Raw genomic sequence first — 27913 nt, forward strand, 5'->3', positions numbered from 1 at the left:
AAACTGACACAACATGGATGTTTCACTAACAGCCCAGCAGGTGGCATTAACTATCCACCTTATTACTCAGAGTTTATTGAAGTAATACTGTATTACAGTACATTATGAAGGTAATTAGTGGTATATCCAAACAATATTCAGCTACAGGCGGTTATTGCATCAAAACAATTTAAAATACTTAATCCAATCCCTTCTTATTTAGTGGCCAGGAGCAGAAGAAGAGTTATTGGACACGTTTATGGCTGATTGTATGCACAATATCACCTAATAAAGGTTTATAAATTTATGACACTGTTTAACATATTTTTATTGAAGCTGGAAATAATCAGTCGCGTGTTTATGACCACACTCATAGCAGAGATGTTGCTGAAATCAAATCATTCTGTGTGAGGACAATCTACTATCAGTGCTTTTTTATTTACTATCAGGAGATAAAATTGTGAGTAAACTACAGCTCAATTCATTTACAACCCAAAGTCAAACAACCGCCATCATAAACACATCACAATGTGAAATTGTCTTTTACTTTGAAAACACATTCTGTCTGTCATGTAAAGTTATCTTTTAAAACACCACGGCCGGTGGCTAAAGTTTATTTTCAAACGAAAAAAGGTGAATAAACTGAGATAAAGTGTGTTTAGTCTCCCTTTATATTTATATTATAGTCTTGTTTTGAGATGGGTTTTGGGTGCAGAAAGCAGAATACATGTAGAGGAGGCCCATCTGTTTGAGCAGGAAACAGATTGCATCCTGCAGCGAGCTGCAGAACCTTCCAAATTACTCTGCAACTCTCTTCACCACAGACATGTTTATTAGAAGTACCATCATTTCCCAGGAGGGGCCTGAATGGAATTTGATGATGAGTTATTGTATGTATGCTGCAAAGTACAGATGACTGAGCATTTTTATGAAAGGCTCAAAAACACCCTACTTTCCAGCTACTAAATATATCCTATTCATCATATAAGGCTGCATATTGCTATCTGCAGCCAACATTTAGACTAAATAAATTAGGAAAAGAAGGTGCAATTCCTTTTTTATGTGAGCTGATTGTCCACACCTTTATACTTTTCGTTTTTCTTTATCTAGTTATGGATTCAAAATGAAGTTGCAAAAAGTGCTAATTATAACTTTCACTAAATTATAGGCCTACAGGATGACATGCAATCCCCACTCAGTGCTTTAAACGCCTGGAGTGCAACTTTTCTTTTGCACAGCTGATTCTAAGCCACATAAATTAATAAGTAAAACATAAGTACACAAGAATATGATACGCCTGTCTATGACTCTGTCCATACACATGTTTCTTTTACAGCAATTAGGCAGAGTCGTTGCCCTCACAAAGCGAAAAAACATGATGGATGCTTATGGGAACGCAAAACATCAGCAGCTGCAGTGTGATTGACTGACAGCGGCGTCGTCCAATCAACAGAGAGTCGATTTCCTCCGCAGCCAATTGGACGCGAGTGGGCGGGGCCTGGCGTCCGAACAGCTTGTGAAGCTGCTGCTAGCTAGCCTAGCCGCGCTGCTGAGCAATGACATGCTTTGATATAGAAATGCTATTCCAACGGGGCACAGCGTCTCATCGGCTAGGCTAGCTCGCTGGAGGTGGAAAATTAACTGGCTGCTTGCTACGACTCTGGATATCATTTGCGTTACATCCACTTCCACTGTCTTGCCTGAGGTTTCTACACGTTTAATATCCCCCCCCCCCCCGAAGGAGAGAAGAAGAGGTGGCCATCGGCAATCGGGGTAAGACGTGATATGACTGAGGAGAGTATGAATCCGATCTGGCACTGGCGGTGTGAAAGCTATCTGAATCCGGGCTAGCTTCTGCTACCGTTGAATTCACCGAGTAACGTTACAACTCACCTACCTCGGCTAACGGCTAACCGTTAACCCAGACTAGAGAGAGAGGAGGAAAAAAAAAAAAAAAACCCAGTCAGTCGCCTTGCCAACATGGCCAACATACTGTTAACCCAGCTGGCTATCGGCTAGTTTGGCTGTAACCATTTACCTTTCCTCCCTCCGTGTTTTATTTTTTCTTCTTCTCTCTCAGCCGGGTTAACGTTAGCCAAGTTAAGGTAGCATGACACGCAAGTTATAAGATAAACCCCCTCCTCAAAAAAAAAAAAAAAAGCTCCGATAAAACTGCTGCACTTCAGTCCACCACGTTTAACGCTTTTATTTGTTGAGACTGAAAATGGAGAGGACGTGTTAACCGCAGCCGCTGTTGAACGCTTTACAGTGCCTATTGCATCCTCTCATTTACTGCGTTCACAATGTCTTCTTGTGTTCTCTTGTGCATTTATTTATTAGTTTTTAATATGTGACGTTAACTAATGCCCCTGTCTAAGTTGTTGGGTGCTGATTGGACCCATCTTGCTCAGGGTCGCGATGGATTCATTCCCTGACGTTAACTTATGATTCCCTTTAGTTGTGTTAAACAGCCAGTTAACTGTGATTGTACACACACACACACACACACACATACACACAAATAGGTTATTGTAGTCATTATGCCACCTCTTGTTTGCCTACTAGTTTTGTTAATGCATTGCAATTACAGTTTTCATTATTTACTTGTGTAAAAGGAGTCCAGGCTTTAGATATCTTGATCCAGATGTTACAGCCACACAAGGACAACAGCTGGCGACAGTGTTGTTACTTGATAAATGACTTAAATCAATTCTCAAAATTGTTGCAGAGTAATTTTCTGTCAATGGACTAATCATTTCCTCTCTGATCTGAAAGAGCGAAACTTAGCAATACTTTCATCTACCCAGGAAGACCGGTAATAGATAGGCAAATGTACTGTGTAAGTGAAGCCATTTTTTTTGTTTTGGTGTAAGATTTGAGATAATTGCTCCCTCTGTTTATCTCCTAACATTGTTTCTACCTTACACAACCAAAGCCAGACTAAATGTCATGCTTCGGTAGCACAATGGGCGATAAGGCTGTATAATTGTTGGCAAGCTCTCGTGGCTCGTGTTTGTGTGGCCTCTTACAAAACGTGTTCAACAATACTGTAAAAACAATCAGCGGATTAATATTGCTTGAGTATTTTATCTCACAGATATGTGGTTGGTTAGAGCTGAATGATCTAAGAGGGTAGCATGTGTGTGTCTTTCCAAACGCCAAAGGAGGAGGGTGGGGGTCTTTTTGCAGCTGCTGAATAGTATAGTTTCTGTAATTATTGTCACACTGACAGACCTCTTCACAGTCTCTCATTAAGGTTTCAGGGAGGTGAGAGGACGGGGGGGGGGGGGGAGACATTTGGTCTGCTGAAGCTCTGTTCTCAGTGGGAGTCTGAGGGAGGATCGCCACAGTTCGCAGGGAGAGAGATGGTGGAGACCTGCTTACCATCATGGTTTGCTTGAAGCCTGATATTATATTTCTCTTGGGCGTTGGGGGGCCAATTTGTAAGACATGTGAAAATGGCTATTAGGAGACCTATGGAGAACCTTTTGCACCTATCAGCTGCCAGGTCATGAGCTCATGGCCAAACCCCTGAACTAAAACTTTCACTATGCAGCTATGCATGTTGATATTGCAGTGATTTGGCTCTGTCTACTCCATCTGTGTCCTATTTATAGTTCTTGTTCACTCATTATACCCTCGTAACTGCACCATCATTCCAATGTTACGACGGTGTAAACTTATGGATATGCAGCGATGAGCTCTTCTTCGTATAAGATCCCTGCCCCTGTCTCCTTCTCAATGGCCCTCAAGCAGCCAAAATCTGTCTCCACAGCCTAGGGGAAAATACCAACTGTGCATTTTCACGATAGCCAACAAATTAATGTGGCTGAAAATTTCCCTGGTCAAATGACAAGCCCAGGAATCTAGTCTATTAAGTGCCTTCAGGGTTCTATTGAAACAGGGGATTTTTAGATTCTGCAATTGTCTCTTCTCTCTTGTTATCTCCCTTATTACATACAGTCTCTTCCAGTTCCTCATTTTCTTTTATGATTTTTGTCTCTTTCTGTCTGACATGTTTTCCTTTGACTGCCCATGCATGCTTGCAAAGGTACTTTCTATATGTTTACCACAGTCACCTGCTGAAAACGGGAGTTCATTCAGCCCTTTGTCATGACACAAACAGCAGGAGGAGAAGAATGACAAGTGCACTTTTTTTATTTATTTTTATTTTTTTACCATTATCAGAATTTGAAATCTCTGTTAAGCTGTTAGTGTGTGCAGAAGCAAAGTAATTAAACACAGTTGATGGTGTTTAAGTCTCCCCACTTCTGCAAATCCTACACTGTAGACTGTGTGTGGTCATATTTGCTATCTTTTCTCATTCGGAGTAAGTGATTTGACTTCCTCATATAGGAGAAAAGATGTGTGCAGTTTCAGCTGTGTTTTTCTGTATTAGTTCATTATGGTTCGGGGTTTTCTCTCAGTGGGTTTAGCAGTGTGAAAATGAGGATGTGTGTACTTGCAACTGCGGCTGTTATTGTGATGACAGAAGTTGAAAATCCATGAAAGAAAAACGCATTTCGGTGTAAATCTCGATTTAAGTTGACTTTTTAGGGACAGCTACAGTTTCACTTTGACACACTGAAACTATGTTTTCTGCCCACCTCCTAGATATTTCGTGTGAATTTGTTGAATCGACAGTAGGTGTAGCCTATAATAGTTTTTCATATAGCTCTAGGAAATATTTGGTTTAAAACATCTTAAGAACTAAAGTCTCTGCATTGCCACAGACTTTCATGTGCCGACTGTACAGATCAATTGACCAGCCACAATGTTTTGCATGTTGTGTCCAGTGACCTTTTCAATAAAATTTATTTTATTTTATTTATTATTATTTATTTAAACAATACAACTGTGTTTACAAAGAGAGAGAAAGGCAGCTTTACCTTGTGCAATTCTACTTTGTACAGAAAGCAAGAAGGAAAAAACATAACTATGTAGCTGGAAGATGCAGAAAATATGTCTGTTATGCAGCAAAGTTCAGTTTTGTATGACAGCAGTCTCAGTCAAGACTATGGTTTTAGCCACAGCGTGTAAAATAGTACAGATTGTGGGTAAGTTTTGCTTGTAGGAAAATGTAACAATCACAGTAAAACTTGGGTTTAGTCATTGTGTAACTTTCAACCCATCTTTCAACCTCTTGGTTCGACCCTAAATAACATGCATTGTCGCCTGCAAGTGTCTTCTTTGTCGCTGACAAAATGTTCTGACTGTGAATGGTGGCTTTAAGTAAAAATGACACAATAATATTCCCAAAGAACTCCCAGTTTCATCAAGCACAGCCTCCCAGTGTTTACAGTGTGTGTATGCTGTTTCTCATTCAGGCATCACGGAGGTGAGGGTTTCTGTGGAAAAGGGTTTTCTTTCTTGTCCCGCTCCTATCAAACATCTCTTGCTGATCGTGTTGATTTCCGCAGACCCCAGATTTTTGTGGCATCACCATGCAAATCTGGAATGCCTCCTCTCCTCTCAAGATGCTCATACGCAAGTTCCAACACGTGGCCCTCCCAGACTTGTGTCCCAAGTGGCTTGTTTAGTCCTATTGTGACAGCACCCTAGGGCTCATATTTGCCAGGATGTACGAAAACGAAGAGGAAGCCAGTGTATCCATTTCATCCCTCTGACACAGGCTGTCTGGGATTATTATCTTGTGGTTTACAAATGATCTGCTATTTTGACTGCAACAATAGCTTTTTCCAGAAGGCTGCAGTTGCAATGAGGTATACAGCTACAGAACACGGCCTGGCCCAATTTAGATTTTATGTGGATCATCTCTTTTACTGACTCCTTAATGGTACTACTAGTCTTAAGTAGCCTGACAACACACAAAACCAAACCACAAACAGCTTTATTGTACTGTAGTACTTGATGATAGGAATCCTTTTGCTTTGTAAACTTGGATTAGTCATTGGGAAATCCCCCGGAGCTCTCAGGGTTGGTGAGGTAACCTGGAGGTTTATTCTGCTGTCGCCTTGATCCCAGATTGCTTGGATGTGGCCATCATTGGACCTGGTAGCCGTAAGCAAATAGGCCACCCAGAACAACAACTGGCAACTAGAGCCAACCAGCAGGGTGTGGATGCGGATGTGTAGGCTCTGCTGATGTAGGTGGGGTCTGAGGAAATAGATCCTTTCTTACAGAGAAGTATTATGTTCTGGTAGGTATTTGCTAACAGAGAGGATGTAAACGTCCATTCATCCTGGTAGGTTGCTGCCGAGGCCAGTTGTTAAATACGTTACATTCAGTTAGTGTAAATACTGGAAGGGAATAATTAGATAACGTGTCAGTCAGTGTGTTTCTTCGAATACCAAAGCGGTGGTCTTTCTAAATTTAGCCTGTACGTTTTCTTACAAGCACTTTGGTTATCTGTTTGTTGTGGTGTGTGATAGGGATGCTTTGATCAGGCTTTTCTACGCTGATACAGATCAGTGATTTACTTTATTCTGACAGTATTGTTTTTTTTTTTTTCCCCTATGTAAGAGACTCTATAAAGCCACCACTTTTGTCTCATGTCTGCGTCATCCCTTTTTATATCTTGAGCTGGTCTCACCATTCCAAAATAAAGGAACGTAAAAGGACTTCTGGATGACTGCATTAGTCATCGTAGACAAAGGCATTTAGCTGAAACTGGATTTTTATCAGTTGCTTCACACTGTGTGGCATCTCATCCTGTTTTCCAGCCAGAAAAACAGACAACCAAGCTCACCAATGCCATCCCCTGCCATGCCTTTTAGACAGTAACATTCAGCCTCACATTTGTGAAATGGAGAATATGAAGCCACAATGAAATGGGAAGTGAGAATGGGGAAGTGAAAACACATTTCAGCTACGCTTGTTTATTTATGTAGTCTATATCAGTTTTTAATGAGGGCCAGATTTAGTAATGAATATCCTCTTTTATGTTTATACTCTCTTATGTAACCTATCAGAATACCTATAATTACACATACAATACATTTGAATAAGAAATTCTGTGCAATCAAACACATTACACGTAGCTCTAGAGTAATGAAAGATTGCCCTAGCTCAGTGGCCGGGTTAGATTTTGCATGAGATTTTGTGGCTAAATTGCTATGCAACATATTTCAAACAGTGGCGTTTGTGTACGCTTCTCACAGATTTGTTTTGAGCACGGGGTGAGCCCTTTTCATGTGAAGTTGGCCTAAAAGAAAGCTCGAAACTTTTGGTGTTAGTTGTTGCTATGAGAGTAAATCTCTGGCAATTCTCAAAGGACCTGAGCCCCGATCTATTTTAGGCCGTTCTCAACTGCTGAGGGTGATCCCGAGGGGTGGATAACCAACTGCTTTCACACAGTCAGGAGCCTATATGCTTAACCCAAAACACTAAAGGCCCCTCTGCCCTGATGTTAAGTTTTAACATGGTACTGGAACAAAAACAGTTGTCTAATGGGGAAGCATCATAGTTTCTCCCAGTAACAGAACTTGACTCATCTCTCATCTCTTAATAGAAGCACATTACATGCATCAATGCAAAGCAAAGAAGTTATCTGAACTCATCTGGACTCAGAGGTCAAGCCTGCGCTCTGTCAGATTGCATCACTTTCCCATCATCCGGTCACCCTTGTGTCCACACTTCCTGTCTCACAGCTGGCCTGCCAAGTCTCCCATGACCCTTTGCTGCTATGCTGCTGTTTTGTTTTGAGAGAATCTAGGACAGCTGGGATGAGATGCAGTCTCATGGGTTTTAGTAGCCGTGGTTCAGTGTTTAAAAAGGGGCACAAGCGCGCATTCATCTGTTCCACCGTCGCTCCCGCACTGTCCGTTTGTGAAGCCAACCGGCCCCCGTGACCAAAATGTGAGTTTTGGTGCAAGTCGGAGGAAGCGCAGCAATGCCAGAGGGGCTGAGTGAGCAGTGAGCATACAGAGCACATTCCAGAAGGCAGCAGAGGCTGTGATTTTAGCAGGCTGTCACAGGGATTAGGTTACTCTGTCTGCCTCTGTGAGCTCATGCTGTTGCTGTCTCAGTGCCTCAGCAATCCTGTTGAGCAGTGGCACTACACTATTTGCTCCCACTGCGCGGAGAAACAAGGATCCATAATTGTTCCGATTGGCTTGTTTAGATTATACAGTATTCAGTTGTTTTGACTTCGTTTTTACAAAGAACATCTGATGTCAGTCTGTAAGTCAGAGGGGTTCACTGGAATCCACACTAATAATATCCAAGTCCCTTGCTTCTTATGCATATTTCTAGTGTTGTATACTTGTATCGTGCATTATCAGATAAGCCACTGGGTGTGCTCTTTGACTAGATCTCCACTTGTGGTTTTTTTTCTTACTGAGATACAAGGGGTTGTGGCAGCAGCTGTAGACTGCAGGATGTGGTGATCTCCTGTCACTGTTGTTTCATAGTAGCTTGCAAAGTTGCATACTGCATCTCTATTACGCCACTGCAGTTGTTGTGGTTTAGTGGTTTACAGTTCTATTACGCCTTTTTTAAATTGTATAAATAATACAGAAATACACTATGGTTTTAAATATTAAAGATAAACCAAATTTGGGTTGGTGGTCTGTCGCTGATGGTTAAACACTTCTGACCAGTGTTAGCACTCTTGAGAACATGAGTGTATCACTGATAGTAACACTGGTTGACCTGTCACTGGCCCACAGCTGCGGCTATGGGAGTAGATAAGATGGGCCTACTCTATCAGCTCGGTATGTAGCAGTTAACTGTGCTGTATATTTGCATGACACAAATAGGCTTACCTCTAAATGTGTGAAACTGTTCTGTCATGCAGTGGTATTGTCACTGTGACCGCACACAGAGTTTTGTTACCTGTGAATTTAAGGGTTTTTGTTTCTGTTCTGCAGATAAAACCCCAAATAGGACCTAAATGATGATTATTTGATTCACAGAAAAATGATGATCACCAATCAATTGTTTGTTAATTTTTTTTTTTTTTTTTAAAAACACATTTTGGTTCCAGCTCCCCAAATGTGAGGATTTTCATATATAATTTGCAGTATTTCATTGCAAAAGAACTATTGTTTGGTTCTGTACTGTTGATCAGAACAAAAAGCTGAAGAGATGGCTGTTTTTCACAATTTTCTGACAAATTGTCGACTAAACAATAATCCATAGTTTCATTGCTAATGAATATGATAATTAGTTGCAGCCCTAATCAGATATACAGCTATTAAGCTGCGCAATTAATTGTTCCCCTACCATAGTAATAACTAGGGGGGCTACTGAATTGCATTATTATGGGAGCTGTAATGAAGTCAGCTGCTGTTAAAATAGTATTTGTATGCTGGTGAACCACTTGAAATCTCTTTTTGTGACGCACTTACAGAAAGTGCTTCCTTAAATTGCTGTAATGTTTTGTTAATTTACAAACAAATGATCAAGATAGGGACGTTCTTTTGGTGCTTTGCTGTTAGCACATCACTTTTGAGTATTGCAAGGGAGGAACAGTAGCCACAAAGAAGAATCCACAGTTAGCTGGGAAAACCCTGCAGTCACCACTAGCCACCAGATTTGACCACCTGTCTACCATCCCCTGTGGCCTGGTCGCCCTTGTTGACAACCACAAAGCTCGTGCATACACATTCTGTTTTTGCTTTATGCCTGGTACCCAAGTTATTTTCAGAGCTGGACACGCTTCTTCAAAACATGTATGCGACTAGTTACTCATTACAAAGGTCATGTGCTATTTGACGGGGAGCAGTGATTCATTACATCATTGCATCTGTGACAATCTTTTCCTAATTTCCAAATCTGTGTCCTTTGTACCTTTTTTTTTTTTTTTTTTTTTTTAACGTCCTGGATAATTTCCCTTCACGTACAATCGTAATAATCAGCGAACAGCTTTGTTTTTTACATTTTTTAAATGTTAAAAATGTCAAATACAAGACAACATTGCAGATGCTGTCACAAATCAAACTGACATTTGATTGTTGCATCTTTGGATGAGAGGCCTTTTTGACAAAAAAAAAACTTAGTTTAGTGTGTTTGCTTAAACGGTAAAGATGTGAAATTCTGGTGCAGTTTTTCAGTAACTTATTATTGATTTGATATGAGACAGAAAAAATAATGGAAGCACAAAAATCAGACATTGCTTAACCAAGCTCTAATTTAATGAGCACCGTGGAGTTGGTGGGCCGACCTGTTAATTCTGCCAGGCAGTGGGGTAAGCGGAGATCCACTGTGGATATGACACCATTTGAGCAGTTTGACCTGTCTGACCTTGTGTTTAGTGCTGTTGGAGAGGCGTGTGGCCTCGCCTCGGTCTGGAGCCGCGCGATTAGCTCAGAGCATCTGTCGCCCAACTTTTTGATCCTCCCTCACATCTGCACTATCGTAAGTCACTTAGTGCTCAGCCACTTTAGACGTGGGGGGTGATGGCAATTAAAAGAAGTGAGACTGGGGGTTCAGCATGCTTTCTGAAAATGGGAGATAGCTGGGAAGAGGGATAGCCCTACGTTGACGATTCTCTCATGCACCGGTACAGAGAGTATAAAGTGGGGAAAAAAATAAAAAAAGATAGTAAGGGATGTTGTAAATGGAGAAGGAGCACATATACACACTTGTCAGCCTCTCTGGCAGACAGATATCCAACCCAGCGCAGGGAGTGGAGAGATTGTTGCCTTTGTCTTTGTGAAAGAGGCAGCACTCGAGGAGAGTAAATCAGCTCTTTGTTTTTGTGTGCCGCTCCCTAACATGTCTCCCAGTGTTCATTAATTTAATTAGAGATGGAAAAGGAGCAGGCAATAACATGCGACGAGATAAAACCACTGTATACACCCTAATGTGTTTTGGTAAACAAAGTCATCAACACCCCACAGTGGGGAAACCAGACCACAGGTGTCCCCTGAAAGCCAGTTTGGGATCTTTTTATGTTACACATTTTAGCTTTATGCTCTTGTCATGGTCTTATCCACCCTTCATCTAATGAACAGTAAAATATGAGATGTGGAACCACCTCATCAACATCTTGACTTGAAGTTCTTCTCAGCTCTTAGCCTCTGCTTATTTACTGTTTATTTGACTCCTCTTGGCTAATCATGCTGAAAGTAAGCTCGGCTCCTTATGTTTGCCTAAGATCAGGTTCGGGGCCTATCTGAACGCCAGCTGCAGCTGAAACCTAGACACCACTGCTTCAAATAAAAAAAACAAGATCTCTCGATCAATGAGGTCAGCGTCTGGTCCCTGAAGTCAGTCAGGGGGGGAAAGGTGAAACTCCATCCACTCCCGTGACATCAGAGCAGCTAAACAGCCGCTCCAGTCGTGTCTCACTCCTTCAGTTCTGCAGTATTAAGCTAAGCGTAGCCTAGCTGCGCCGATGGCTACGTGGGTCATAAGACCAGCTGGTTGTGAATGTGCTCATTGTTGAACACAAACAAGTTTTGATTGTGGATCACAGTACTCTCAAATGATAATTTTAAAATGGCCGGGGAACTTGAAAGTTCTTGTGATAAGCAACATGGCAAACAATGGAGCCATGCTTGTAATGCGGGTCACATAATCACTGCATTTGCATAGACTGCACACTTAGGAGTATTTGTAAGCCTGTGCTAAATTTAAAGCAATAGCCGACATCATTAGTGGTCAGTGAGGGCTTCGCTCCCCGTTGTAGCCCTACTGCTGATGCACAGTGCCCCTCTTCTCTACTTCCCTATTACAGTTATCTTTGCCATCGTCCTGCCTCCCAGGTTCATGTTTGATGCCTGACACAATAGACAATCGTTGGACTGCTTCAGCGAGAGGAAATCATCCCCTCTGTAAATTTATGAAGAATGTGGATACTGAGAGATTGGCTCTATACTCTGGCAGCGCTCGGTGTTGAAGACTGAAAAGAATAGTCATTTATATCTGTTATTTCAAGAGTACAATTGGTGGGGGGAAATTATGTCTGAAGAGACTAAACTGTGGAAACGGTAGCTGGCAGTTCTTCAGGACGGTATAATTGAATAACACTGCCCATGTCTTCGCATGAATATACCATTAGTAAAGTATCACACGGACAGTTTTTGAGTATTATTCGATCGATTTGTAATTCTTTTGCATTTTCTCTGGTCCCTCCCCAGGTCAACAGAGACGTATCAGAGCCCTTGAAGTTCTCAGCTTTGATGCAGTACAGGTACAGCTTTCTATTTCCAAACACAGTTTCACTAAATTTACTTTTGGTGTGACTCATACAATACCCTATAAATGTGTCTGGAGAAAACTGCACAGTTGGAGAATAAAATGTGTATGAAGGCTGGGTAGATGTGGAAGATACGTCAGTTCAAAGAAAAAGGTCTGTGAAATCTGGGTTCTTTGGTAGCTATGATTGTATAACTAAATGCTTACTCACTTGTCATTATTTCAAAAGAACCAACCAACCACTTCCGCTTATCAATTTCCTGGAAGGAATCTTATGTTTTATTAGCTCAGGAACTGTGACATCACCCTGTCCACGTCAGTGTATGTAGTAGAAATTGAGGCTTAACTTGCTGCACATAAGTACACACTGGCCCACACTGTGTAGTAGACTTTTTACTGATCAATTAAAGTTTTCTGTATTGTACAATATTAACTCTAGCCATTCTGACGCCTATTCTCCTCCTCTCACTCCACCAGTGCACCTAGTGCAAGATGACGGAAGAGGTGATTGTCATCGCCAAGTTCGACTACATGGCCCAGCAGGACCAGGAGCTGGACATCAAGAAAAACGAGCGCCTCTGGCTCCTAGACGACTCCAAGTCCTGGTGGAGGGTTCGAAATGCCACCAACAAAACAGGCTTTGTGCCGTCCAACTATGTGGAGAGGAAAAACAGTGCCAGGAAAGCTTCTATTGTCAAGAATCTCAAAGACACACTTGGTAAAACATTCTGTTACCGTCTCTTCAGTTTACATGTGTTAATTTGATAAGTAATTTAGTAAATGAATAAGTATTTGCACTCTAAACATGTATATATCTTCAGTCACTCATAACGTCTTTCTGGCTGAGACTTCCTTTGTGTTTCACACACAATTGGTTCTTGTTCTTCAACCTAAATGAAGTAGCATCAGACAACATCTTTTATGTAGGCCAGCCCTTGTTTTTGACCACATTGTTGTGGTGTCTAATGTACTGTACAACACAGGAAGATAGTCTCAGACTGATGTCTGATTGGTTGAAATGCTGAGAGCTACTTTCTTCTTACAGTGCACTTAGACTGAAGCTTTAGTATCTGATAGGAGTGTCTAATGTACGGTGCCGTATTTCCATTTTACCTTGAAGCATTTGCAAAGGTAAGGCACATTTCTATATTTATTTTAGGTTGAATGCAGGTTAGGTACAGATGCAAACAAAGTTAGGATTTTAGTTTTCATAGCTTTGGACACAGAAAGAAATCCAGGTAGTCTGTTTTGGGTTAACAAATCGAATTATTTCCACTTTCTGATTGTGTGAGAGCAATCGCTACAGAGGGTATCGCGACCAGAATTGATACGGCACAGGCGTTGTCTGCTCTGTCAACACAACAGTAAGCAAGCCAAATGTAACTGTGTATGTAAGCCAAGGTTAGCATTTGTCTTAGTGTAATTCTACTTGATGACAGACGTTCATGATCATTTGGGATATACACTCTGAGCACTGGCATCCAGTCTGGAACACAGCCAGATAGCCTGGTATTGGTTTTGCCTATGATTTTATAATTTCTCTTAAGAGCATGATGGGATAACCGTGTTTGTTGGTATACTTTGGCTGTGTTTGTTTGGCCCAGAACTCATTAGATTTGGCTAGAGGTTGTACGCCAGCATTTCCTGTACACTAAAACAGACCTGCATGATATTGACATGCAGGTCTGTTTAAGTGTGCAGGAAATGCAAATGTACAAAGCCAAAGCCAGCACCTGCTGTTTATGGGCCCATTTAACAAAAAGCATAACATCAAACCACACTTGTGAGACTGACAAAACAGCCTTATCTAAACTTTGATGTGGTGATGACGTACTGCTGCGTAGGGTGACCTGTGCAAGGAAGCCCTGGGCCCAAAAGTGGCTTTTCCTTAGAATGTGGGGGGGGGTTCTGGCAACCAGAAGTGTGTCATCAGAAGTGTATCGCACAGTGCAGTGTTTGCAAAACACTTATCTGTTGACTCTGTCTTCCTGTTAGCTGCGCAGTGTTTTTTTGTTTTTGTTTTGTTTTTTTAAGTGTGTGTGTGTGTGTGTGTGTGTGTGTGAGTGAAATAACCATAAGCCTCCCAACAACTTCCCATCTGTCACTACATCCATTGATCAAATACCCTCAGGTGAACAGCTGCACCAATGACACACACACACTCAGGTCTCACACATAAACCCAATAAAAACACGGACTAACGAAATACAATCCCAGAAAACTTGTAAACACTTCACCTTCATTTGTCCCTTTTTTTTATGATCTATTAGTAGATTCTAGATGTTTTAATTAGCAGATTGTGGGCGGAGGTGTTCTCGTTTGCATGTGTGAAAGAAGAATAAGAAAAGCAGCCTGATGACCACACGCTCAATATGTTATGTGGGAGGAAAAAAATCTATCCTGGTTTCCTCTTTCTTTCTTTTTTGAAACAGGCCTGTTGCTGGGTGTGGAGTGGTGTCATCGTTTGAAAGAATGTGTGAGGGTATGATCCGTCTGCAGATGGCTGTGTTTTGGTGTGCGTTTGTTCCTATGTTTGAGGACTCATGTTTCCTGAGTTTGTTGTAAAGTTATGAGTGTCTCTACAAACAGCTGTAGTCATGTGACACTGAGCACTCACTGACTCACTCAGCCGTTACAGCGTCCCCACAGATCCCGGCTCAGTGTTTTTATTTTATTTTAAAGATTGCTTCCTTACAAATACCACTCTGCTGCCACACGTTGATGGAATAGCTCCTCCACTTTCCCTATATCAATCTTCTTTCATCTCTTTTTCTTTCTCTGTCTCGGAGACCCCCTTCCCTCCCCTCCTCCCTCCTCCCTCCTTCCTCCTCCCTCCTTCTTCCCCTTTCCATGAGGCCTCTGTGCTCTGCCTTCCAGAGCTGAACCGGAGGCCTCTCGGTCCCGCGCTCTCATTGGCTGAGCTTGACCACATGTTTCACGGAGTGGGCCGCCCTGCTCCGCTATCCGCCCAGCTCTCTGGGTGTTCACATGGAATAACTCTACAGCTGCAGTGGGAAGAGAGCAGGGGCCGGGAAAGAGACAGAGAGAGGGAGAGACAGCGAGCCCTAAAATGGACATGGCTAACCTATTCAAACATTTCTTTCGTGAGTTTTTAACTTTCATCGTCTTCCGTAGCTGCTCTTTTTTAAAACTTGTTCTGACTTGTTTGCTGTATTACAAGTGGTGTAGAGGGCTTTTGTCTGAAGTTTGAGTGGTTCTTTTTTTTCTTTCTCTTCTCTCTCTCTCTCTCTCTCTCTCTCACTTAGCAGGAGCGGCTGTCAGGGCTTTTTTTTTTTGTTTGTCTTCACTTTGTGATTTTTCACTTTGGTTTTGTGAGTCGGTTTCAGCTTCATCACAGCCAAACGAATGTGTCATAATTAGAGCAGGCAGGAAACTGATTTCTGTGCTAACATGTTGCGCTGGCAGGGCGAGGGAGAGAGGGTGTCTTAACAGCTTTTTGAGGCTGCGCCTGTGTGAGCGGCTGCAAAGACTGGGTGGATATGCTTTTGAAAAGCCTTCTGCTGAGCTGAAGCCTGTAATTGCCTGAGCAATCCTTCTCTGTCTCTTTCTTTTAAACACACACACACACACACACACACACACACACACACACACACACACATATGTGTGTGTGTGTGTGTTATATATATATATATATATATGTATATATATATATATATATGTATATATATATATATATACACACACACCACACACACACACACACACACACACACACACACACACACACACACACACACACACACACACACACACACACACACACTTTTTTCCTAGCATTTGTCCTAGTGAGTGGGCTGCAACTCAGTGGATTACATTATCATGCTTGGAGAACCCCCCCCCCACCCTGTTTAGGAATATCTTCAAGACATAGCCAAAGTCTGTTTTCTTTTATGCTACCCTCAGGGCGAGCTCATTCTGGGAGGGTCTCCCGCCCCCCTTCCACCTCTAACCCACCACCAGTCATGAGCTACAGTTGAAGGGACGCGGGGTGCTCATGTAGAACACTGTAGTCATTGTGCAGAGAGGAGGAAGGGGTCTCTGCTGATTGATGGGACCCGGGCTCCCATCTCCTGCACCTCGCTCGGTTATCAGAGGAATGTCATTACCTCGGCAGCTCCGTGGGCTGTGGATGCTTTACAGCCACACCAACACACTTCTTCAAAAGGCGCTGGCGCACACCCATGTTGTAATCTCACCTTGTAACTGTTGAGTGGTATCTCCTGCCTCTGCCTATCTCCCCTAAGTTTGTCTGTGTGTGTGTGTCCGCTGTCTGGCCTGGCTTGTAGTCTAAAGAATGCAGTGAGAGGAACACAGAGATGAGCTAACAAACCTTTTGCTTGTGTAAACTGAGAGCTGTTAGTCTCTTCTCTCTCTTTCCCCTCCCTCTGTTTTCCTGTTTCTCAGCCTCCCCAGCGAGCGGAAACTCTAATTTGAGCCACATTTTCTCTCTGAGCTTTGGAGAGGAGCACAGGCCAGAGAGGAAGTGAGAAGTTAGAAGGAAGTTGAATCATTGTGCGGGGGTCTGTCAGTTGGACTTTCTGGCAGTCTTCGTCCCTTGCGCCCTCTTTCCAACACCCGCTTCTTTTCTCCAAACCACCGTTTACTGCCCCCCCGACCAGAAAAATAAAAGACACGATCATAATTTGGACACTGGCGAGAGAGTTGTCAACGTCACTTATTCCTTGTAAGGCTGTCCACTCCTCTTTGTTTTCCTGTGTCTTCTGCCATGGAGGATTGCTAAGGAGGATGTGAGCATTGGTCTGGGCTTGATCAAGACTAGCCAGCGCTGTAAACATGTTAGCAGAGTGAAAGTAGAAGCGTTTACAGCACACCCTTCTCAATTGAACCTAATGTGCTGTAGGGCTCCAACTTATTATTACTTTAATTATCGATTGATGTCCACATTATTTTCTTAATTAATTGAATTGTTTGGTCTATAGTAGAGCTGCAACGATTAGTCAATTGACAGAAAATGAATCTGCAACTATTTTGTCAATTGAATATAAATTTGTTGTTTTGTTTAAAGCAATAATCCCAAACATTTGCTGGTTACAGCTTTTCAGATGTGAGGATAATGCATTTCTCTGTCGTACTTTATAGTAAACTCAGTCTTTTTGTTTTTGACCGTTGGATGGACAGAAGACATTTAAAGATGTCACCTTGGGCTGTTGGAAATTGTAACAGGCATTTCTCACAATTCTATGACATTTTAAAGACATAATTATTATGACATAAGAAAATAATTGGTAGATTAACTGATAATGAAAATGTTTGCAGCCCTGCTCTGTTCAATTTCAACAAATAGCAAAAAATCTGGTTAATAAAGTCTACTAGCATAAATTAACAAGAAAAGCCGAAACCAGTATTTATTTTTCTTTGCAATGTTTGCTTAAAAAATACTGAAGGAAAAAATCTGTTATCAAACTGTTGCAGATTCACTTTCAACCAACCATGTCACTTATGGTCTCATTTCCTGATTTGAATGGTTTGGGTTGTTGTCTGAAAGTAATATCCCTCTATTAAGAACTGAATTAGTTTGTGTTGGCTTTAGGAATATGTATCCTACATCCACTATTTTAGTGCTTGTAATGAGTAGAGGTGGTCATTGCTCATTGCTTTGTCACTGAATGAAATGTAGCACTGAGTGATGCTAAATGATGAGATGCTGAAAGGTGACATTATAGGTCTGGTCAGTTTCATAAGCATGTTTACTTATTTTTTGTTTGGTTACTTATTTTAAATCCTAGTTTTTCCATATTGAATATTGAGATATTACTACTGAAGGGAGAACCAGAGTAGAGGTTAAGAAAATGAGGTTAAGTGAAAAAACTTTGCTGTCCGTAAAGATATTTTTACAGATAAAAATGCTGCAACAGGAATTTGAGAGTGAGATAATCATTCCAATATTGCTGTAGTGATTAATAGGTACACAAATATCAATAGGCCGAGCTTGATTCACATCCAGTAGGAGCTCAGAATAAAGTAAATAATTGCTGGAATTAATACAGCCACCAGTTTGTTTTACTATCCGAATTCTACTTGGCGAAGCCCCTGACAGTAATGCTGTAAAAACCAAACGGAGCACCGGGCCTCCTTCACAGAGACTGATGGCTGCCTGCGTTTGATGTCTCCGGCGGCTGAAGTTGAAAGAGCTTTGCACGTTTCCTGTGCAGCCATCAGTCAGCCATGTTAGCAGCTTGATTGAAGCCTGTCGTCTTAAAAGACAGCCCCGCTGAAGAATACGCCAACTCACTCTCGCGTTCCCTGTAGTTTGTTTGACTCACTCTTTCTGACTGCACGTGGTGTCATTACATTTAATGTCAATGCCTCAAACTAGGCCATACGGCTTGCATGTGTTGCATCACATGTCTGGTGAATGCGACACATTGTTGTGTTACTGCCACAGAGTGCTCTCTGAGAGTCTACTCACTAATGAAGGCATGGCTGTTGCTAAATAGTAATTAGGCTACCTTGCTATAATTGCAATTTACGGTACAATAGGGACTCGCTGTAAAAATTAAAAATAAATTTTTTTGAGCCATTTCACTGTCGCTGAACTTGTCCCATAGCATCGGGGATGTACAGACACTGTCAGACAGCCTGACGCGGGGTGTTGTCGTCCACAGAGGAAGAGCCCTGGAATGGAGGGAAGCCGAGGGGTCGAAAGGGCCCTGGCAGACAATGGACAGCCAGCCAGCATAGGGAGGCCAGAGTTAAAAAACAAAACTAGTTCCTGTCTGTCACTGGCAGCCAAACGAACTCCGCCGACACTTTCTTCTCCTCCTACTGGTGCGCCTCATCTGTAAACAAAAAGTGAAGTTTTCGGAGGGGCTTAACATATTCGTGTTAATGCCTTTTTGTCATTGTTTGCGGTGATTAACGGCCATCTGACGCAACGTGATTTCCTTCCTCTGCATCCTTCTCTCAGGAAATTCACAGGAAAAAGCATCTGACGCTGAAACAAAAAGTTTCCAGCACACTGTGCTATTTAATTCTCTCCTGTCTTGAAGACCCCTGCCCCAGGTAGCAGTAGTGACATGGTTTGTTGGTTTCACAGGAAATGCTCAGCTACCACATCTGCAACCACACATGCAAAATTCATGCGGTTTGGAGTGTTTAGGGTTAATTTCAGGTGGAAAGATCAAGTATAGATACTGACATGTGGACTGTGCTTCTCTTTTAGCTTGGGAGGAGTCTTTTGTGTAGTTTTTCCCCTTCTACTGTCTACTATTACTGCATATGTTTATCATTGTGGGGTTAGTTATTTGTTTGTGTGCAGGATTCTTTTCGTATTTTTGGCAGCAAATTGGCAAACTACCTGTTTACCGTTGGATTCAGTACTACCTGTACTCATGTGGTTGTGTTGTGGTAAAGGTTGCGGGTCTGGACAGTACTGTGGACTGCTGGTAAGATGGACTGTGCCACAATTGAAGATTTCCAGCTTCTGACCTAATAACAACCAGTGACGTGTCTCTTCCAACAACTATGAGTCTTGTCTGAATGCTTGACCTCAGACTGCAAAGTCACTGTAACTGTGTAACTTTCATTCCATATGCTGTGTTTTTTAGATAAGAACATATCGGGTACATACTTTTTTAGATATATGGCTTGTCATTACTCGTGTATATTGCATCTCATACACAAAAAAGTCCCCTTCTTCTGTGTTTCCTACAAACATTAAACCTCTTGTCAATACCAGAATGCCACTGGACATGCCTTGTAGAAGTCTGCATATTTAAATCACCAAAGATTGTCCCCCTAGTTTGGCTTAATTGAACTCACAAACCTGGTAGTGTCCACCATTGAAGATGTGTGTTGGTGTGAAAGCCTGGTAAATGTAAGAGCCTCTGTTCAATTGTAAAAGGAAGCACAAACTCACTGTTGTTCTTTCCTGCCACACAAGTCATTCTCAGCAATGAACCTAGAACAGCACGACAGACGGGCCCCTTTAGAGAAGCAGATGCCCTCAATAACCCCTTATCTTCTCCCAGTATCATTCACCTATTGCTGTGTAGGCAAATCCCAACTTCCCTTTATTAGCAAAGGCTTAGATTGAGCATCTAGTCAAATGCAGTGTTCTTGGGCTCTGCTTTTTTAATGCAAAGTGTTCGTGTGAGTGTAGCAGGAAGCAGCAAATGAAATCCCGGACAAGGGACACTGATAAGGGCTGTGTTACCTGGCCACAGAGATAAAACATTAAGCTCTCAGTTGTCTCTGTTCTCGGCTGGAGCTGAAAGATACTTTATTTATGCAGGGTTTGACCCCTAACCTTTGTTTGGAGCTAACTAGGTCATTTCCAACCGTGCGCAGAATACATCCTGGGGCTTGCACCTGCACGAACATGTTCTCTTCCTCAACATGTGATATTTTAGCTGTAGATTCTGTCTGTGTCATTTTTTTTGGATCATTTTTTAAAAAATTGAAGAGGAGAGAGCCATTTGGTGTGTGTGTGTGTGTGTGTGTGTGTGTGTGTGTGTGTGTGTGTGTGTGTGTGTGTGTGTGTGTGTGTGTTTTTTATGAGCGCCAAAGAGACCCAGGTTTTGTGGCTTTGTCTTATAGATTTATAGATGTTTTGTCTTTTTGCAGTCCTCCCTTTGAGTTGCACTTCACTGAGACATTACTAGACCTAACCTCCACGTTCCGACATCAGCTCTTAACACCCTGTCTGGAGTCTGTAGTTACGTGTAGTTGTGTGACTAATAACAGGGTCTACCTGGAAGCAATTTGACGTTGGACTCTCAGCACTACCACGAAATTTGTCTGCACTCCTTGAGTCACGGACACTTTTCAGTAACAATTTATCCGCGGTAAAGCATATTCAGTACGGTGTTGTGACATTAGTCACGTTCCTCGCTCAATAAACAAACACACACACACACACACACACACACGATCATCCCAGCACAGTTCTAGAGACTACACCCTGCTTTCCTGTATAATTTCACCTAGCTGATTTTGGATTATGCAAGCAGTAGCTTTGCAAACGTAATCAGAAATAGTCTCTACTTTGGTCTGCTCACAGTGTCTGGTATCAGTGGTCTGTCTCAGCTTTAGTCTGGCTTGCCTACATCATCAGGTAGGCCATAGATCTGTGATAATAACAGTAATGTAGTGTTAGCTCTGCAAGAACTAGCAAAATGGTAGGCTGTTACTGTCCTTGTTTTTGAAAGTAATGTATGGAGAGAGATCAAGCTTTGCCTGTTAGAGCTGCTTTCTAGTTTCTCGGAAAGTTGGAAGAAGGTGTGATCTCACCACGGCGTCCACTGCTAGTTACACATGTGCTTCGTACAACTGTTAGCATGCCAGGCTGCCAAGTGGAAATTCTTGTCCAGTAAGTCGATGACCACAGGCCTGCCAAAGCTCGGCCTCCGGGCTCCATAACCCAGGAAAGGGCTAAAGGGCCTGGTAATCCCCCTTCTGTCAGCCTCTGGGCTGTTTTAGAGATGGCGCAACTGAGTGCAGGGCTTGCACTATGCCAAGAGGTTGACTGCATTCATGATAAAATTCACCCTGTTTGACATTTAGCCTGCAAACAGAAAGGGAAGAATAGTACTGTGCTAGACCACAGTTGATAAAGTCTTCATAAATATGCCCCTTTTAATCATCCCTGCTGTATAGTGAAGACAAATGGTCAGCTCAGTGGGGTGCTTGGAGCGTAATGGGGTTGGGAGGGAGTGGGGGAGTGAAGAGTTGGGGTGGCAGAGGGGAGGAAGGAGAGCTGGAAGGAGTGTTGGCAGAAGTGGAGTGGAGTTTGGTATCCAGCTGCTGTGCTAGCAAGGCCGCAGGTGTCGGGTCAGCCGAGGTGATTAGCGCAATGTGATTAGCAACAATGAAATGTGACTGAGCCCTTTTGCCCAGAGTTCAGTGTAGTCTGCAGTTTATTTCAGTGTTAGGTGGCAGTACTTCGATAGACTACTGTACATGTTTTAGTTTCCGTAGGATTTATCGGCCCATGCCAAAACACGTTTTCATCCCACTCTGATTTTTTGTTTTTTTTTCTTTTTCAACCACATCAGCATTGCTTTTTTTTTCGTCAGCACCTAATCCCAAAGAATGTATTTGGATTTGGAGTGTGGGGGGTTAGGGCACTGTAATGTGGTAAAGGAATGATTTTTAGCCCTGCTTACCCACCCTCCCTTTATTTCAGCACAAAACCTAATGCTTATTATCGCTGCCTGGTATTTGTCTGGGTTTTTTTGTCCTCCCTCAAATTTTCAGAGGGGTTTTTTAGTGGCGTGTGCGAGTGTGTGTGCACATGCGTGCGTGTGTGGTTTTTGTTTTTCTGTTGAGACTTGTTCCACATGAGTGGAAGGATGTGAAAATTTGAATTCCAGGCACATGTTATAGTAAAAAGGTGGCTTAAGTTAGTTCACAGAAAAAGACCTAAAGGCCTGTGTGTGTCCGCTAATTCAGGATGTCAGTTGCCTTCTAATTAAGTTTCTGACCTGAACCCACTGGACTTAATTTTAGTGTACATGATTATTTTTTCTCTGTAAACTCTTACACCTTTGCCTGATTATTTTCTCTAGGAATTGGGAAGGTGAAGAGCAGGAAGGGGGGAGTGAGAGACACAGCCTCCAACGCAGACACAGACATGTGTACAGATAACGGCGAGCGGCTGTATGACCTCAACCTGCCTGCCCTGGTCAAGTTCAGCTATTCAGCAGAGCGTGAGGACGAGCTGTCTCTGGTGAAAGGCACGCGGGTGGTGGTGATGGAAAAGTGCAGCGACGGCTGGTGGCGTGGCAGCTACAACGGACGCTCTGGCTGGTTTCCGTCCAACTACGTGACGGAGGACATGGATGGGACGGCGGGGGGAGTTGGTATGGGCGGGCTCGGAGACCCACCCGGATCGCTAACGGAGAAGCTGGCGGCCGTGATGAACAGCACCACGAACGGGAACCGAGTGCTGCACACGGTTCAGGCGCTGTACCCTTTCGGCTCGGGCAACGACGAGGAGCTAAACTTTGAGAAAGGCGAGGTGATGGAGGTCGTGGAGAAGCCCGAGAACGACCCGGAGTGGTGGAAGTGTCGCAAAGCGGACGGACAGCTGGGCTTGGTGCCTAAAAACTACGTCACTGTGCTGGACTCCACCTCCCATAAACCCACAGCAGGGCCTGCTGGGCCACCCACGCCTGACTGTGACTACATCTCACCCTCAGGCAGCGGGCGGTTCGCGGGGAAGGAGTGGTACTACGGCAAGGTGACACGCCACCAGGCGGAGGTGGCCCTCAACCAGAGAGGCATAGAGGGAGACTTCCTCATCCGAGACAGCGAGTCATCGGTCAGTAGCCTACACCTGCTTGCCAGACTGTCTTTGATTAGTTGTACATGGTCACACTGCGTGGGCTGTTTTTAAGACGAGAGTTAAAGATTATGTTATTAAAAGATTTGCTGCTACGAGCCAATCAGAATACTACATGAGATGTAATTTTGTGAGCAGGCATGAAGTGTCAGCGCTATAGCCGAAGCTTCATTTTTTTGCATTTAAAAGATAAGTGGAACACCGATAGTAAAATGATGCATTTCCCTTTTTCTTTCTACAGCCAAACGACTTCTCCATCTCCCTGAAGGCGCAGAGCAAGAACAAGCATTTCAAAGTGCAGCTGAAGGAAAACCTTTACTGCATTGGACAGCGCAAGTTCAACTCTATGGAAGAGCTTGTTGAACACTACAAAAAGGCCCCCATCTTCACCAGTGAGCAGGGAGACAAACTGTACCTGATCAAGGCCCTGGCCGCCTCCTGATCCCTCTCTGTCACACACACACACACACACACACACACACACACACACACACACACACCTCCACACAAACACACACACGCACCTGTACATCGTTAACTGCATCCATATATATAAGTATACATACAGATACTTAATGCCAGAACACACACTAACATTTAAACTCCCAGCCTGAGGACTTAACACATCATCAGGACTTAAATGCCCGATTTGTGAGCATTCCAAGAGGAGGTATGGAAAAAGCATGGGAGAGACACGGAGGAATGGAAAGTGGGAGACAAAAAGACTATGGACTCCTGAGAGTTGACTACAGACCTCTTGGTCGCCTATTTTAAATTATCCAGATGTGTTAGGTCATAGGCAATGCCATGTATTTCCACCTTGATATCTATTAGAGTTGCATTTAGTTTCTTTTTTTTTTTTTTTTTTTTTTTTTTTGTCGATAATATATAATCCTTTTAACAGTTTCTTTTTAAAATGTGATGATTTTTAACTGTGTCCAATACACAACAACCACCCGTATGAGGCATTTTTCAGATATTAGCAAATTCAGAGTCTTGCCTATAGGTCTACATTGCAACTCATATTTGTGTTGTCTGTCTTAATTCGTTCTTTAAGGTTGTGGACTCACTAATCCACAACTTCTGCTAACTGCTAATCAAGAATAAAAATTAAGTGACCAAAATATATTTATTGATACAATTCTGTTAGGATCATGGTTGTAGAGATCGGAATATCACACACGCATTTGTCTTTCCTCTTCTTCTTGTGCAAGGTCAAACTAGTTGTTCAACTTTTTGTTTTGTACAACGGAACTGCTTGTCTCACATATTGCTGTATCCATATCATGTGAATGTTACAAAGCCGAGGCATCGCAGACTGGGGGGCCGAGATCCCTTGACTTTGCATGCATGCACGCAAACAGAATAGCGTCCTCACACCTTTTCACTGTATCTCCCCAAAAGCGAGGTTGACAGTCTGCATGAGTGATTGGGGCGGGGGGCGGGAGTTTCATCCATGTGTCTAGAGTTCATGTGAAGAGTCAAAAAGTATTTTCGCCTCCTAGTCTGGAGACATCCCCAGTGCAGAGCGGAACCCCTCCCCTCCCCTCCCCTGCTGGAGTGTGACTGACAGCTGATGTGTCCTCCCAGTTTTGCCAAAGGGGACGTTTCTCTGGGGATGATGAGGAAGGAGGGCGGTGGGGTTAGGGATGGGGTCCGGGGGGGGGGGTTGTACGCTGACAGCAGTGCGGCTTAGTTCTGTGGAGCTGGGAGGGGAAAACGGAGGAACAGTCCAGAGGATGATGTCACTGCTCCTGAATTAGTGATCACTGGAGGGAATGGCGGATTCAAGGGTCAACCAGGGGTCATGTTTGTGAGGCTGCAGCGCATATACATCAAGGATTTTCAAGAAAACGGTTCCTTACAGCTAAGTTCTGGTAAAGGAATGGTGACATTTCCTAGGCCAATGTTTGGGGAATCCAGCTTGTTGTTTCCAAATGTATGGTCAGTGTCAAGTTAGAATACAGTGCACCTAGCACATGGTTTATATTTACAGTACAGGCCTCTCTAGTGAATGGGTATTTGTTGAGTGAAAATGGACCAAGTAGTTTGAATGTTTAAAGGGCAGCTAGCGCCAGCGCCTGCAATCAAAGCTGCAGCAGCGCTGGCACGGGGCCGCTCCAGCAGTGGGCTCAGGGAGATGATGATGATCACGATGCTTGCGATGATGAGTTCTCCAGCTGTGGCCAGTTGGACCCGAGCGCAGAGAGAGAGAGGGAGAGAGAGGGAGGGAGAGGGATTTCATAGAGGAGGAATGGAAAAATGGACCCTAAAAAACAAAAAAGTAAGGATCCAGGGAGGAGATTTGAGAATCTGTTCCACTGAATAAGAGTATCTGGATTACCGCTCCCAGCCATACACGGGTGGGGAAATGAACGGTGGCCAACGCTGATGTATCATAGCAGAGAATAAAAGAATTTTTGGATGGCAGTATTTTGGGAGGGCTTTTCGGGTCGAGTCAATCCAAGCATGAAAAAGTCAGTTATGCCACAAAGAGCATAAGACATGGGTGTGAACTTTTCCTCTCCATTCCCCAGGTGATTGACAGAGCTATTCATACAAGAGCCGTGTGGCAACTTGAGTGTGTTTTCTCTCTGGTTTGGAGCTGTAAACGATTAATTATAAACAGTGAAAAGATTAGCTTTCCATTCAAAATGGCACGTTCTTAATTATACACCTACAGCGGCATTTGAGATCTTAATTTAAGCGGGATTAAATTTTATTAAACAGTACAAAAACATTCCAAGATTAAAAAGCTCCAGTCAGTTGTTGGATACCTACAGATTTAATGACTACATGGTTCAAAATGTAAATCACAGGAATGTTTATCAGCATGGCTTGAGTGATTTAAAAAAAAAAAAAAATTTTTGGTCCCAAGCTTTATGTTAAAGTAACCTGTATCCATTATTTCAAGTCATGTAGGACATTTGTGCCTGTATTCCCTTCATTTTCAGTTATCCCCCCTTTTTGGTTTCTGTGTTATCAGTCCCCGGATAAGTATTTGGCTTACAGGAATCCTGTCATTTATTGCACCCGATCCCTGGCTGTTGTATCCGTGCCATTTTTGTCTGACACTTTATGTGAGATAGTGTTTGCCTACAGTAGTAATCAACTGCTATCAGCAACCCACTTAGTTTTTTTTTTGTTTTTTTTTTTTGTGAAATTTCCTCCCCGGCTTCCAGTTCTACAGCATCTGCGATATTGCGCAGCGTTAAAGTGACAAACGCCAACGTAACGTGCCCCAGTTTGAAGGATTTAGGAGGAGATTTTAATGTGCCTTCACAGCTTTCTGTCAACCAAAGGTTTAGTGTCCCTTTTTTTTGTTTATTTTTAGGTCTTTATCTTGTTCTTCCCACTTCTCTTGTCACTGCTGTGTAATATGTGGTTAAAGCTTTGCATGTGCGTCAGTCTGGTCAGTAAGCAAAGTCTGAAAACACCCTTGCATAGAAAGGGTATTTCCTCATTGTGGGGTGACTTTGTTGGTTGAAAGTGTCTAACTTTTTTTTTTTTTTTTTTTCGTCATGCATAAAATGCCCGTTAGGTGATCTTGTGTGTAGTTTCAAGTGACCTTACCTTTGCTGATTTCATCAAGTATAACTTCTTTATTGAACAGTGAATGCCTACATGTACAGTATAAGATATGTGCTGATGTTCATTCAGAAACATAACCCCAGGTGTGATGTAATCATGACCTGAATCTCATGTATGAGCACCTCAAGTAACGGTATCACATATTGTTGGTTGTGAAGAAACTGTCATGGTTTCCAAGGAAATAGTTTTTTATGTCTGTATGCATTTCATATAAGACTAGTGTAAAGACATTCACTTTTGCAGTTTAGCCACTTAAATATGTAAAAAAAAAAAAATCCTCAATACTTAAATGTTTTACTTGATATTCAAATACAGAACTACAGTATCTCCCTACATAGATATTGTTATGAACTGGGATCTTTTTTTTCATTTGACACCAACAGAGGCCGCATGAGCAGAGCCTTGTAGCTGTACAGAAATGATTTTAAACCTGCTTAAAAAGACATTGAAGTCAGTTGTGACAGATATTATCAAGAGATTGTTCATCAAACTATTTTTTTTCCTGATCGAAAACTACAATGCAGCTGGAACTCTTCGCTTCTTGACTGCTCAACAAGCCTGAGATAATCTTGAATTTTTAAGATTGATTTCTTGATAATATTGCAAGCAAATGACCCCCGTGTTAAACTTTGGTGCTTTTGTGCTGCTTACATTTCTATGGTGTTCCTTGTCTCACAAAGCTTTTTTTCTGTATGAGAGAGAGAGAGAGAGAGAGAGAGAGTGAAGAAAACAGATACATGCTGTGGAATGATGAAAAGGCAGTGCTGTGAAATTTATTGTCATGCTCTTAATACTGTTTTTATGGAGGGGAGATCGTCTTCAGGTGTAATAATTTAGAAGAGTTTATTAGAGTGTTCAAAAGACGTAATAAACGATACAAAAAGTAATGTCTGTTGTATTCATCTGCCA

General features: G+C 42.6%; 1 protein-coding gene across 2 annotated transcripts; it reads left to right on the forward strand.

Moving 5' to 3' along the window:
• Positions 1-1498: 1498 nt before the first annotated feature.
• Positions 1499-27891, forward strand: nck1b (NCK adaptor protein 1b). Of its 2 annotated transcripts, XM_051410597.1 has the most exons (5): positions 1499-1752; positions 12027-12079; positions 12562-12802; positions 22638-23392; positions 23655-27891. In XM_051410597.1, exons 3-5 carry the CDS (start codon positions 12577-12579, stop codon positions 23853-23855), a joined length of 1182 nt encoding a protein of 393 aa, XP_051266557.1. In that variant the 5' UTR covers positions 1499-1752; positions 12027-12079; positions 12562-12576; the 3' UTR covers positions 23856-27891. The 2 variants fall into 2 exon arrangements, with proteins under 2 accessions (XP_051266557.1, XP_051266558.1); XM_051410598.1 differs by lacking the exons at positions 1499-1752; positions 12027-12079; positions 12562-12802 and adding an exon at positions 15037-15188.
• Positions 27892-27913: the final 22 nt, after the last annotated feature.

This window comes from Dicentrarchus labrax, unplaced genomic scaffold (genome assembly GCF_905237075.1).
Source record: "Dicentrarchus labrax unplaced genomic scaffold, dlabrax2021, whole genome shotgun sequence".
Taxonomy (NCBI): domain Eukaryota; kingdom Metazoa; phylum Chordata; class Actinopteri; family Moronidae; genus Dicentrarchus; species Dicentrarchus labrax.

Coding starts and splice junctions, on each gene's coding strand:
- nck1b (XM_051410597.1), top strand. CDS start 12,577: ATGACGGAAGAGGTGATTGTCATCGCCAAGTTCGACTACATGGCCCAG. Junction 12,803..22,637: donor GAATCTCAAAGACACACTTG/GTAAAACATTCT, acceptor TATTTTCTCTAG/GAATTGGGAAGGTGAAGAGC. Junction 23,393..23,654: donor TCCGAGACAGCGAGTCATCG/GTCAGTAGCCTA, acceptor TTCTTTCTACAG/CCAAACGACTTCTCCATCTC.